This window comes from Artibeus jamaicensis, unplaced genomic scaffold (assembly GCF_021234435.1).
Source record: "Artibeus jamaicensis isolate MK-2021 breed Jamaican fruit bat unplaced genomic scaffold, CSHL_Jam_final scaffold_584, whole genome shotgun sequence".
NCBI lineage: Eukaryota > Metazoa > Chordata > Mammalia > Chiroptera > Phyllostomidae > Artibeus > Artibeus jamaicensis.
Window position 1 is genome coordinate 6,037,144 of NW_026522048.1, and position 14,281 is coordinate 6,051,424.

The following is a 14,281-nucleotide window of genomic DNA, read 5'->3' on the forward strand; positions in this document are numbered from 1 at the left end:
ACTTAAAATACAAAAGATTTCCCATACATCAGTTTTGTAAACTTTAATAATCACTGTAACAATATCCCTTCAAGAAATACATTTCCACAAAACTTGTACAAAACAAATTATTTTACCAATTTTGCCTAAAATTTACTTGTGCTAAATTTTAGGCAAAAGAAGGTATAAAATATAATAATAATATTAAAAACCTTAACACTTAAATTCACCCAAATTAACAGAATTATAAAAGACAGTCCTGTAACTCAAGAAAAGATCATAAAACATTTTATATTAATAAAAAATATAATAAAACCTCTTGTCTGATTAAAAGAAGTCTATCTTTAAAATCATCAACCTAATGAACTTAATAAACTTAGAGCAATTATTTTGTACATTCATAATATGCTATAATCAAAAACTTGCTACCAATATATAACCAATCATAGAAAACTATATAAAAATGTACATAGTAAATTTTTAATTACTACAAAATTTATATGGCCTGGTTAGCTCCAATACAATAGCTTGTTTTTTACTACATTTGACCAGAGAATAATTTATACCTCAATATATACTTTAGAAATAACAGTTAAATTTATATTTTAGTTATGATTAATAATAAGTAAAACCATCTCTTTCCATACCCACAGCATATATGTTTAAATATTAAAGGCAATAACAAAAGTATATAAACTTTGTAATTTTTATTCATAGAATTAAATTTTAAATTACATTTAAAAAGTATATTTCATATTGTGTTTCTGTTTCTACAATTAAATAGTTTAATTAGAATGGAAAATATTCAGCATGAGTAATTTCCAATAAATTGTCTTAAACTTACACAGTAGCTATCCTGTTCATTTAAATTCCAAGGTCAAATAAAATGTGCATTGATGTTTTCTAAATAAAAAAATAATTAGCACTAACTTTACATATTAACTATTTACTATAGCCTAGTAAGAATTAGAAACAAATTCAACTTGAGGCTACAAATGTAAAACACCTGGCACTGCTTCCAATTTTATTTCACCTACATAAGAAATATAGCATAGAATAGCAACTTATTAATTTATAAACACAAATCTATCTTTGTGCCCCTTCATAAGAGTTTTCACCATCAATTTATCACTGAAAGACAAAATCTATGCTTTTCACTCAGCTCAACCAGAATCTTGGTAAGCAGTTTCTGAAGATGAAAAACAGACTCCAACTGGTTTTCAGAAAATCTACTTTCTCATGTATACTCTACTCACACTCAATAAATACAGTGCTTTCACTGTACCCAACAGACAGCAAAGATGTCTTTTAGCTTGTTAGCTCTGTACTACTACATAGAGATACCTCAGGTACATCAATTAACCTGATGTCAGTTTTCACATAAATCTTGCAGATGTCCTATCCCAGGAAATCCACTGGCTACAAAAAATCCCATACAGCACTGCTGGCAATGAAAATGAAGTGAACGAGAGTTCAAGCATTTCTTCTTACAAACAGCCTTTTAATTTTTTTAAAGTTTGCCTCACTGTGTGCCAATACAGTAACATACATTTCGATGCATTTGCCTCCATTCCAACAACAGAATTATTTCTATGCATATTAAATTAAAATTTAAAATAAAAAATTTGTATCAAAAGTATCAGCATTTCCACATGGGATAAGTCATGAGTATTCCTAAAGCAGGAAACGCAGGCAAATAAACAGATTGAAGTATATTATATATTATCCTATTTTCAAGTGTTCCTTGAACTGTTTGTAAAATAAAAGCTTGCTTTGTGTGAACAACTATATTTTCCTCATAGTTAAAAATGGGAGATGATTGTGACTACCTAAATCCAACTCTCCCTATACCTCCTCCAGAATTTCATAACCAGCAAAAAAAAATTAAGAATTAAAAATACTCACAAACTATCCTTCCAGTGTAAATGGGAAATAAAGTAATACAAGGTAAATTTTTTTCTAAGTGAGTCAATAAGCATCCACGGCCAAAAGGATCTAGGCTGAATCCACACACACAGAGGGAATCCACGGGAAAGTGAATGGGTAAGTAAGAAATGAAGGTGCTCTAGTAGGGGGAGAAGAAATGCATTGCCAACAGGCCTCCCACCAGAAAGAGCGAGCGTTATCCTGAGAGTGATGACCCTACTGAGACCAATTATGTAAGTTGAGTTAATAAATACAAATGGTCATACTCTATTTGAGGGAAAAACATGTATGCTTGAATCAAACTATGCTGCATACAAGTATATGCCTAAAACAAAGTGATTCAGAAAGATTAAAGAAAATTGTTTTTTAAATGGCCAAAATGGCAAATACAAACAAAAAGAAACTATATCATACAAGAAAGTATGCAGTCCCCAAAGCATTAAAGAGACCAAAAAGAAGCCATAATTTTATAGGCTAAATTTCACAAAGAAGATAACACAGTTATCTATGAAACAGTATAGAGCAATATTCATTAAGCAGAAACCAAAGAAAGAATATACAAAAAGACTAATTTAAACTAGCTCAACTTTCTCAGTCCAAAGTAGATCAAGTACACATAAAATAGCTAAAACAAGTGACCACTAAGGTAGATCTTACAGATGAAAATATAAACCCTGTATTGAAACACAAATAAATAGCATACTTTTCAAGTACACATTAAACATTTCTGAAAATTAACCACATATTAGAAAATCACAGTGAATTCCAAAAAGCAGAAATGAGTCATTTTCTGAATATAATACAGTAAAACTAGAAAGAACAACATCAAAAATGTTCTTTCCATATAGAAATGTAAAATCTTAGCTAGAATATAAAATATACCATAAAATTGTAGAACTGATGGAAATACCTATATATCATAAGTTATGGACTAAGCAGTACTCAGAGGACAATTTATAAACTTAAGTATTTATGTCAATAACAGTGAAGGAATTATGGAAGTAATGATCAAATTAGAAAACTTACTTTTTGCATCCCCATTGCATTAATTGATTCAGGCCACATTAATCAATGGGTAAAAATAATATCTAAAGCTTGGTGGGGGCCTTTATAATGGAGGGTTTAGGCTCTTACGAGCTGTACCCAATGTCAACTGTAACACCATCAAAAGCAAACAAACTATATATGACTCCTAGTGTAAGGCAATGTACGCAGAGCACCACCTGTGAAAAGGTCCTGCTGAAATGACTGAATTTGAATCTAATCAAGCCTGTTAAGGTAAGTTCCATTTACAGTAACTGCAGGGATTAGAAAACAATTCCAATGACACTAAAGAGAAGTAAATGGACAAATCCAGAATGTGAGGCATTGCGTAGGACAAGTAATATAGGTTCTGTGATAAATCCATGGCAAGGGTTGAAAAAGTGGGAGGATTTTGCTGCAGATTTGACTTCAAAGACTATGTAAATATAATATATGGTAATATGTAAGTGGTATTATTTTTCAAGTCAACTCGTAATTTCGAAAAAAATGAGAAAATTGGATTATGGATATTCAGTTGATATGAGGTATCACCATTAATTATAATAGATGTCACAATTCAATGTGGTTAAGTAAGAATGAACCGTATTATTAAAAGCCATCTCCTAAAGCATGAAAGAGTGAAATTATACAATTTTGGGACTTGCTTTAAAAAGAAAAAATAAAACCAAAAAATGAAACAATGAAGCAAATGTTTAATATGCTTATGTGAATCTTCATGTATTTATTTTGTAAATGTTTTAAATTTTCAACATTAAAAAATTTTTAAAAACCAGAGCCAAACAAACAAAACTAATAAATATCAAGGAGGCCTAAGTAGAACCAAGCCTGAGCACAGAACGTTGGCTTACTTTTTCTCCCCATCCACTCCCACACCACCACCTGACATTTCGGCCCATATCACTTTCTTAATGACTACAGGACAGAGCAGGTGGAAGGACAGTGCTTTTGGTCTGTCCAGAACTTCAAGTCATTAGCATTGTACCAGAGTAAAGTTTTGATCATCCTTGATTATTCATTAATCATTATTTAAGCCCCTACCAAGTCCCTTGAGAATTTCACAAGTTAAATAATAAAAAAATAACAGAAGTTTGAGCCAGGTAGTAAAAAGTATATTTCTAGTTTAGAATTATCATACTGGAAACAGTAGAGAAGTAAGTTGAATTTCAGACAGTAGAAAAGAGAAGTTGGGTAAACAAGTGAGAGCAAGAACAGAACACTCACAAAACTTGACAGCAAAGTGTAAGAGAGATAAGGTGATGGTAGAAGTGAACAGCAACAGGAAAACTTGACTCAGACAGGAGATAAAATGATGGAGTAAAGTACCAGAGGAGACTGATAGGTATATATATAGAAATAGAAGTACCGGCTTTAAACAAACAAACAAAAAACAGTTCCACTGCTGACTTATATGGATTATAAAGTATGAAGATGGAAACAGATATAGATATACCTGTATACATATATACAAATGGAGTGATGGAGAAGATTAAGAAGATGAATTATTTCTTCTCTGTGGTATTAGTAGCCTTAGCTAAAGAAAAAGTGAGTACAAGTGATGTATGGAAGCAAGCAAAGCAGTGATGGTAGGGTTTACCAGGGAACAGTTATGACAGTTCCCACTAGAAAGCATAGAATTCATAAAAATACAATGACATGAAACTAGAGTATATCCCCCAGTAGAGCTCAGATCACTACTGATTATAAGAAAAGGAATAAGCAGGCGAATATACTACTAATAGCAGAAGCTACTAACAACTACCCATTTGTCAGTGAGCATATTCTTTTTATAGATTTGAAAATTATTTTATTTCCTTAATAAATAAGAATTAAAAAGTAAATAAGTATGGTATAAATAAACAAATTATGGATGGTGGCCTATTCTTTAAAAGATATAAAATATAATCATGAGAAATAAATGTCTATATATTGAAATTCCATTGTTCTCACCAATTCGAGTGATTTTATTATGTGAAAGTTCAAGATTTTGGATATTAGTGCAGCCATCCAAACCATGCAAAGAAGTCAGTTGATTTTTATTAAGAAGAAGAATGCAGAGATTTTCCAAATTTTCACAGTTGATAGTCTCAATCTTATTTTCCTAAAACAAAGAACAAATGTAATTGATTTTAATTCATTGTCTTACTAAAAAAATTAAAGTTTGCAAAAAGAGACTGAGATATAATCTCCAAATGAATATTAAAGTACCTAACTTTTAAGATAACCATGCAGAATATTATACTATCTAGATAAAAATACATTGAGTAGTCTAATAAATAATTGACTTTATATTTATTAATAATCTTTCAAAATACAGAAAATATAGAGGATCATATAAATATTTCAATCTAAATGAACATGAGTTAACATTTGGTCATAGTTCCTATATGAAACTGTAATTTAAAAGAAACCAAACATGGGGGCAACTTTCCTCACAAGTCCCCCCATGTGCCACAGATGAAAGTCAACATGACAGAGACATGATGTGATCTAGTTGGGGAGAAGAGGTGGCCAGTTTCCCAGAGGAAAAAGGCCTTAAGCAGTGGCCAGTTTCTCAGGGGGAAAGGCATTGAGCCCATTTCTCCAAGGGCTTTTATTGGCTTGTAATAAACAGGAATACAGGCAGCAAGGATCAAACAGTAGATAATATTTCAAAAAAAAATCTGAGGGCTTAGTTTGAGTCAGAGTCTGTTAGGAACAGAGTTTTAGGATTTCCTGCTCAAACCCTTAACATATGAATGAAAGCACTCTTAGCAGAACAGATTTCACAGGTTTATTGTGATGTCAGATTTTTCCCCAGGACACGCTCTACCAAGGCAAGGAGCTGCACCTCCCTCCATCAGGTATTCAGGCTTAAGAGGATTAGAGCCAGGAAGCACTTCTCCCAGAGAACACGAGGACTCGGGTTTTGTCAAAGCTGGGGGGCGAGAGTCCATTGCTCCCCCTTTGTTGCAGCCCCCTGAGTCCTTCTATGATGGCCTCCCAAGTGGTCGAGTCTGGCCTAGGTTGCCCCTCCTCTGAGGGGTCTTACCTGTCCTACCATGCTTTGGGGGCAGGGAGGAAACTGAGGCATTATTTGCTACCAGAGACAAGCTTTTGTCTCCTGCAGCTTGCATTCCAAAGGTAGTCACTCACTCATCCTTAAGCCACAGGGGGTAGAGAGTTACAATTCCTGAAACCAGGCAGAGCGGTCCACAACAACCAAACAGTGAAAAAGCTGAAGTCTCCCACTTCCCCTCCTCAGTTCCTTCCTCTCCCGAGAATACTAAGATTATGAATTTAGTATTTACCTCATATATAGATTTGCACTTTCACTACACCTACACATCTTTGCAATACATATACCAGGTCTGTCCAGAAAAAGTCCAACCATTGTTAATATAACAAGAAAAGTTTATGACATCAGTGGAATCTGTCAGCCAAGGAGAGTGAACTGGGATGTGCATGTGCAAATAATGACAACTTCATTGTACTAGTCACTGGGGGCAGTAGATGCGGTTGAGCAAGTACATGTATACCACGTGGCCCTCTCCTGAGCGAGCTGAGCAATGAACCTGCATCAAATTTTGCATTAAGCTTGAACGTTCCTCCACGGAAATGATTCAGATGATTGAGAAGGCCACAGCTATGGGCAACTGATTGGCAGCCTCACCATGACAATGCACCCACCCATGCATCACATTTAGTGCAGTTTTTTTGCAAAACATCAAATCACCCAGGCGACTCAGCACCCCATACAGCTCACATTTGGCACCCTGCAACTTCTGGCTTTTCCAAAAACTAAAATCACCTTTGCAAGGGAAGAGATTTCAGGCTGTGGATGAGATTCAGGAAAATACGACAGGGTGGCTGATGGCATTTGAGATAGCTGTGTGAGGTCCCAAGGTGCCTATTTGAAGGGGACTGAGGCATCATTATCCTATACACAATATTTCCTGTATCTTGTACCTTCTTCAATAAGTGTCTCTATTTTTCATATTACATGACTGGATACGTTCTACACAGACCTCGTACATTGTCCTCAATGTTAAGATCATATATCAAGTACACAACAGCAATTAGATTTTTTAAGACCTCAGAAAGACAAATGAAGTTTTAGGAATCTTAAGGGTATGGTCCACAGCATCCCTGTCAAAAATATTTATGAGTATAGACTTGTCTAGTGAAATGAACTCACTAAGAAGCATAAAAAGCCCACAGTATTTAAAAGATATCATATTGGTGAAAGCACCACCAGTTTGAACTGAAAAGAATATAGTTCAAAATTAAAAGAAGCCTGTAGGTGCCCCACCCCACACCTTCTATGGGAAAGAAACCAGCTGGGAAAAGTGCTCAGCTGCCAAAGAGGGCACTTCTTGGAGACAAAGAAGTATGCCTTGAAGACAGAGTCAAAAACAAACAAACAAACAAACAAACAAACAAACAAATAAATAAAAATAAAAAATTTAAAAAAAAAAGTCCAGTGGGCAGAATCAAAAATCAGAGAAAACCATTATTATGGAGCAAAACTGAGTCCTTATTAAGGAATTGATAACTTCCCAATGTACCAATCATAGAGAGAAGGTATTTTAGACATCCCAGCTCAAATTGCAAATTACATAAGAGACTCAGTGAAAACAAAAAGAAGCAGAAGACATGCCCAGACAATCCTGGCCTCGATTCATGGACCCCAGAACCATGGGGAAATAAAAGAGATGGTGTTTTAATTTATTAATTAATGTGGTCATTTGTTATACAGCAAAAGCTAACAAGAATAATCATCTGTAAATAGAGATAAGTAATGTCCAGGCCATACTGCCTAATCATTTTCCCTCTACAGTTCTCAGAAACACTGGGCCTTAATCTCTTTACAACATAAGGTACATGCTTTTTTTAGTAAAGTTTTTAAAAAATAGTCTTTATGAAATGTAAAGATAAATCCACTTTATTACAATAAATAATGAGAACAGAAGATGTACCTGTACATCGATGTACTTGAGTTTTTTGCAGTTATTCAGGCTGTGCAAAGAAGTTAACCCACAGCATCGAAGAGACAGAAACTGAAGATTTGTACACTCTGCCAGTGTGGAAAGACTACAGCCTGGCAAATCTTGAAATGTTACTCTTGTAACCTAGAGAATTCAAGAAAATTGGAGTGCATAACATTATCCAACAGTAATAACCTCTGAGTTCAGAGAACTCTGTCTGAGCAGATCATCTCCACCTGGGTCGGATACAGATGAGATGATTCTGTGCTTCATCTGGGTCTGACGCCAGAAGTTGATGAGACCTTGGGCCCGAACCATGGAATACAAACCACATTCTAGTATAAGTCTTCTACATTATAAAGGTATAAATCATTACCTACTACTGAATAATGCAATGTAATATAGCCAAGCATATAGTATCTGTGGTAAAACAAATCATGAATAATTTTATCTATTTTTCAAACATTTGAAGACCATACATTTACAATACTTCATATTATTGAGATATTATTATAAACTCATTACTTCATAAAGCTTTTTTCTTAAGAAACTTTCTTTTTGGTTTGTCTTTTGAACTAAAGAAAACTCAGTATCAAAGAATGCATTCAACTTTGTGCCATGTTATATTACAGATTATCATTCTTGTTGAACAAGAGTATGTCTGAAATATTTTTGGATTATGGAAAAGTACTTAACTTACTAAACAAGATTTCTCACCTAAGTTAAAGGGCAGAGAAATAATGTACTGTGTTGTGTTTTTTCATTGTAATTGACTCTATGCACTGAAATAACTATATAAATCACTTTACAGTAAGAATATTTTCCTATCACCACATCAAAAATCCTAAGGCCAATTTCCCATACACTGAATAACAGTTTAAAAATTACTAGCTTTAGGAGTCTAGTATATATCATACTCAAAATAGAAATTCAAAACTGTTCAATTGAAATTGGAAGCACTGTTGCTTCAGAAAAATCTGGAAAACATATAAAAATTTTAAGTTCAGTAAGTTCTTCATATCAAAATTTCCTGTGCAAGATATTAGACTAAAAGTTTTTAATTTACACAATTTACATTAGTGAAGACATAAAGAAGTGATTGTCTACTCCTTGCTCAAGTACCAAAAGCAACAAACAATCAGTATTTTAAAAACTTGGTGAATAAAAGTTTTTTGTTTCATAATTATTTCAGGAATATCTCAATTATTCATAATCTAAACATCATTTTAGTGAAAATATTTTTCAAGAATGAGGGTAAAATACATCCATTTTCACTGAAACAAAAGTAAGAGACTATGTAGGTGCCTATAGCATGTATTTTAGGCAGAAGGAAAGGCGATCGTAGATGAGAATTCCGTCACGAAAGTAACAAAGAAAACCAAAATAAGTGGTAAGTCAGATAGAGAAACTCAGGGACCATATAATTTCATTTGTGGAATCTAAAAAACAAAATAAACTAACAAACAAAACAAAAACACACTCATAGATACAGAGAACACACTGGTGGGGGCCAGATGGGAAGGAGTTGGGGGGGGTGGTAAAGGTGAAAGGTATTCAGTACAAATTGACAGTTACTAAAATAGTCACAGGATGTAGAGTACAGCATAAGGAATATAATCAATAGTATTGTAATAACTGTGTATAGCGTCAGATGGGAACTAGATTTATTGGGGTAATCATTTTTGTAAAGTAAATAAATGTCTAAGCGCTGTGTTGTACACCTGAAATTAATGTAATATTGCATGTCAACTGTGACTGAAGAATAAATCTGCAACAACTCAAAATAAATATTTTTATAATTTTACAAGAAAAATTATTCATCCATTTGTGGCAAGATAACTGCTGTGTAAGGTCCATTTAATTTGCCCACCAGGAAATACTAGAAATTCCATCACTGGAAATTCTAAATAGTGGTTAGAATTGAGCACTTAAAAACAGAAAACTCCACAACTGCAACTTTATAGTAACAAATGCTACTCTATTTTATAATTTATATTACTCTGCCTGATTTAATAATATGACTTACAGTTAAATATATAAACACAAGTAAGTTCCAGTTATTTAAAGTGGCAGTTACAGTACAGGAGAGACAGCTGCTGCCATGCCCTTGTTTGTGGTATCTACTTTAGCATATATAGTGGTTCATAATATTCCCTTCTGCCAAAGGGAAGAGGAACAGCCATGAGTGGAAAACTTATTTGAACAAATAATAAAGGAGAACTTCCCCAATCTGGCAAAGGCAATAGACTTCCAGGAAATCCAGGAAGCTCACAGAGTCCCAAAGAAGTTGGACCCAAGAACAAACACACCAAGGCACATCATAATTACAGTAGCCAAGATTAAAATGAAGGAGAGAATCCTAGAAGCAGCAAGAGCTAAGGGGACAGTCACATACAAAGGAGTTCCCATAAGACTGTCAGCTGATTTCTCAAAAGAGACCTTACAGGCAAGAAGGGGCTGGAAAGAGGTATTCCAAGTCGTGAAAACCAAAGATCTACAACCAAGATTGCTCTATCCAGCAAAACTTTCATTTAGAATGGACGGGCAGATAAAGTGCTTCTCAGATAAGATCAAATTTAAGGAGTTCATCATCATAAGCCCTTATTATATGAAATGTTAAAGGGACTTACCTAAGAAAAAGAAGATAAAAAAGATGAACAGTGAAAGGACAGCAAACTCACAGTTATTAAGAACCACACCTAAAACAAAAGCAAACTAAAAGGACAGCTAGATCAGGAGCAGAACCATAGAAATGAAGATCACATGGAGGGTTAGCAACAGGGGAGTGGGAGAAGGAGAAGAGGAGAGAAGATACATAAAATAAGTAGCATAGACGATAAGTAGAAAATAGATGGGGGGAGGGCAAGAACAGTATGGGAAATATAGAATCTAAAGAACTTAAGACACGTGGTCATAAACTAAAGGGGGGAATGGTGGGGGAGGGGTCTGCAGGGTGGAGGGGAATGAAGGGGGGAAACAGAACAACTGTAATGGCATAATCAATAAAATATATTTTTTAAAAAGAGAAAAAAGTAATATTTCCTTCTGCCTTTTACCCAAAATTTAAAAAAATTTCCTTGTGATACAGCAATTTATTCATTACTCCATTCTAGATTTATCCACACAAATGAGATCAATATAATGTCTTAGATTAATTATTTATTGATATCTGCATGTCAAGAATCAAATAAATGAAATGGCTTTATGCTCCAAAAAGTAAAAATATAAAATTAGTGCTCAGAGGTGTTCATCACTTTACCTATGGTCATCCTGAAAAAGAGCAACTGGAGGCCCAGTGAATGTCCACAAAATGTTTCCTAAATAAATGAATGAACAAACTCACTATTCCTGTGGTAAACTAAATATATATTTACAGCATTCATAGCATCTTTCTCTCATAAAGGATAATTTAAAATATTTGAAAAACTAATATTTTTCATGACTTAAAAATGTACTATGTTCTTCTTTAGAATCCATGACTCATTTCCTTGTATTTTAACAAAAAATTCACAAGACAGTTCTCCACTTAATCATCTCTATTTCCCCAAACATCCTTGACAACTTGTGGTACATAAAATGACATATATTTATATATATCTATATATACACACACATATATATATGTATATATATATACACACACACACATACCATTATTGCTTCAGAAAATGTTTTATGTATATGTGTTTGTGTGTGTATATATGTGTGTGTGTATATATACATATATACATACACACACACACACACACACATATATATATATACATATATAAATGAAAGTTCGTTCTCAATTATTCTTGAGTTCAATCCAAGGAGTATCAATCATCTATGGTAAAAGTAATGAAAACAATGACTGTGTTTTGCTTTTTGGAGAAAACCTGTGCAGTACCACATCTCAAATCTGTTGAACCTAAAGAAATAATATAGTTTTAAAAAAACAGATGCAGAGACTGAATGCAAGGTATGATTAGTGGATTAAGTGAAAAAGAATCTAAATTCAAGTAAGTCCAGTTTATTATAATTTGTCTTGTGTAAGGGAGGTGAGACACTGTGGTCTAAAAGCTAATCAGCAACTAAACTGTTATAATCTGTGCCATATTATAAAACCATATAAAAAATCCTTAAGCTGAGTACCCTTTTTTGTGATATTATTTAAAGCAAATTATCATAAAAAGTGAAAGGAAGAAAGAAAGAAAGAAAGAAAGAAAGAAAGAAAGAAAGAAAGAAAGAAAGAAAGAAAGAAAGAAAGAAAGAAAGAAAGAAAGAAAGAAAGAAAGGCAAAACAGTAAAACTAGGAAAAACTAAAATATATTAGCTGTCAATAATTACTAATCTTCAGTCATATCGTTTTATGCTATTATTGCATACAGTAGATGTTTCAGAATTTTCAGTTTAAGAACTTCTTTCAGGAAATATGTTATTAAGCAGCTTTCAAAAATCCAATTGTCTTTTTCTTCAGATACTGAGATCCACATTTGACAATGACTATGCTATATAATAGGAGCCCTAGACTGTATTCTTCATATATTGTATTTTAAACTGAACAATCCTATAAAGTAGCTGCTGCCCTTCCCAGTTCATAGAAGACAAAACAGAAGTTCAACAACCTTACACAAGGTAACAGTCAGTAAACAGCAAAAATAAACCCAGATCTTACTTGTTACAGGGCTTGTTAGTACTTTATTAAATAAATTAACCTCAAATAATTTGTATTAATTTGTTTTTAATCAATACACTTCATCAAAACTGTGAAGCTAGTAATGATATGGAGATAAGATGAATATTTACCTAGATTTATTTATCCATCCATACATCCGTCCTCCTATATTCATCCAAACCAGTCAAGCAACCAAAATCACTATTCGCCTGGCAATATGTAGACAAGTATGGACAAGTAACTGATTTGTGTCCTAAAGGCTCCAAGTGAGAGATTGTATAAGCAAAGTGAATTCATTATTGGGTGAAATTCAAGAAGAGTAAACTTTTCTAAAGGTTCTCTCCAAAAAGACCTTTCAATTATGGCAATGGTTGATCAAGATAAGAACACAGATGTAAAGCTAAGAGATTAGAGAATCAAAGTAATAAAGTGAGTCATAGGTCAGCAGCAGTGGTGAATGAAGACACCATGGTAAGCTGCCAGTGTCATTTCAAGATGATATTTTACAACACTTCAATATTTATACTGCATATTCACATATATATTTTTACCTCTATCATATATACTTTGAGGCTTCAAAGAAAAGTTAAATGTTTGAAATAGCTGCTTAGAGTAGTGGTCAGAATTACAGGATCCCGTAGAACACTCCTACTCCAGTTAGTGAATGGACCAGCACCACCAGCACCACCCAGGGTCACTGTGAAAATGCAGAGTACTGGGGCTGATCACCAGACATAATAAATCCAGATCAACCCTCATATACATCACAGTTTGGGAGGTTATGCTCTAAGAAGTAAAAGAAAGGGTTAATTCTCACTTTATATAAATTAACAAGAGTCCCACAGAAGAAACTGAGTAGGCAGGAGAAGAAACACCAAGGAGACAGAGGTTCGCACATTTTAACCTGCTCAGTGCTCCTCTCTTTGGACAGAACAGACCCACAACAAAGGCACACACCACTGCCACCCGAACTTCAGGTTTACTTTTAAACAACTACGCTGTAGATGTGAAGCTGCCACTCCTGCTTACCCCAAACAGATATTCACTAGAAAATTAATTTAAATAAAATAGTAACTATGTCATTACTTAAGAGAGCCTGCAACCACATTTTTTGGAACGCTTGAAAAAGAATGGTTCCCAAGATAACATAGAAAAAGATGAAAAACAGAAGACCTCAGAAAGATTGTATATGTACCTCTGTAGATCTGATGGATGTGGCAAATACATTATTTAGGAAAGAGAGGACACTTCAAAGTAGTGCTTATTCATTACACTGTTCTCTTACATCCCAGAGACCTCTTTAAACCACACTGTCTTGTCTTCTGGCAGAATACCCTAAAATCTTATTTACAGTAATTATCAAGATCTATATTTATCTGTATACTATTTAATACCTTTTCCTCTACTACAGTAAGTTCCCTAAGGGCAAAGACCAGGCTTTGTATCTGTCCCTTTGTTCCAACAGTAAATACTGACCAATCATATTGGACAGATGCATATTTGCTGAGTAAATAAGAAAATAATACATATGTAACTATTGAATGTTTCATAGGCATCTGCCTATATGAAGAAACTGAAAAACTTTATTAAATACATTTGAGTTTAAGGCCCTAGCCCACACATGTTTTTAAATCATTAAATACATTTTGGTATTCCACTATTTGAAATATTCTTCCCCGTTTTTCTACACATTGGTTAGGTTTCTGTCTTC

At 33.8% G+C, this 14,281-nt stretch overlaps 1 protein-coding gene across 1 annotated transcript in view; it reads right to left on the bottom strand.

Annotated features, from left to right (window-relative positions):
• LRRIQ1 (leucine rich repeats and IQ motif containing 1) overlaps nt 1-14,281 on the bottom strand; it is a 216,455-nt gene that overhangs the window by 175,580 nt on the left and 26,594 nt on the right. Inside the window, exons 8-9 of the mRNA XM_037167657.2 lie at nt 7,905-8,057; nt 4,897-5,047 (exon numbers count right to left, since the gene is read on the bottom strand). Of these exons, the coding sequence (XP_037023552.2) occupies nt 4,897-5,047; nt 7,905-8,057 (304 nt within the window). The remainder of the gene's footprint in view (nt 1-4,896; nt 5,048-7,904; nt 8,058-14,281) is intronic.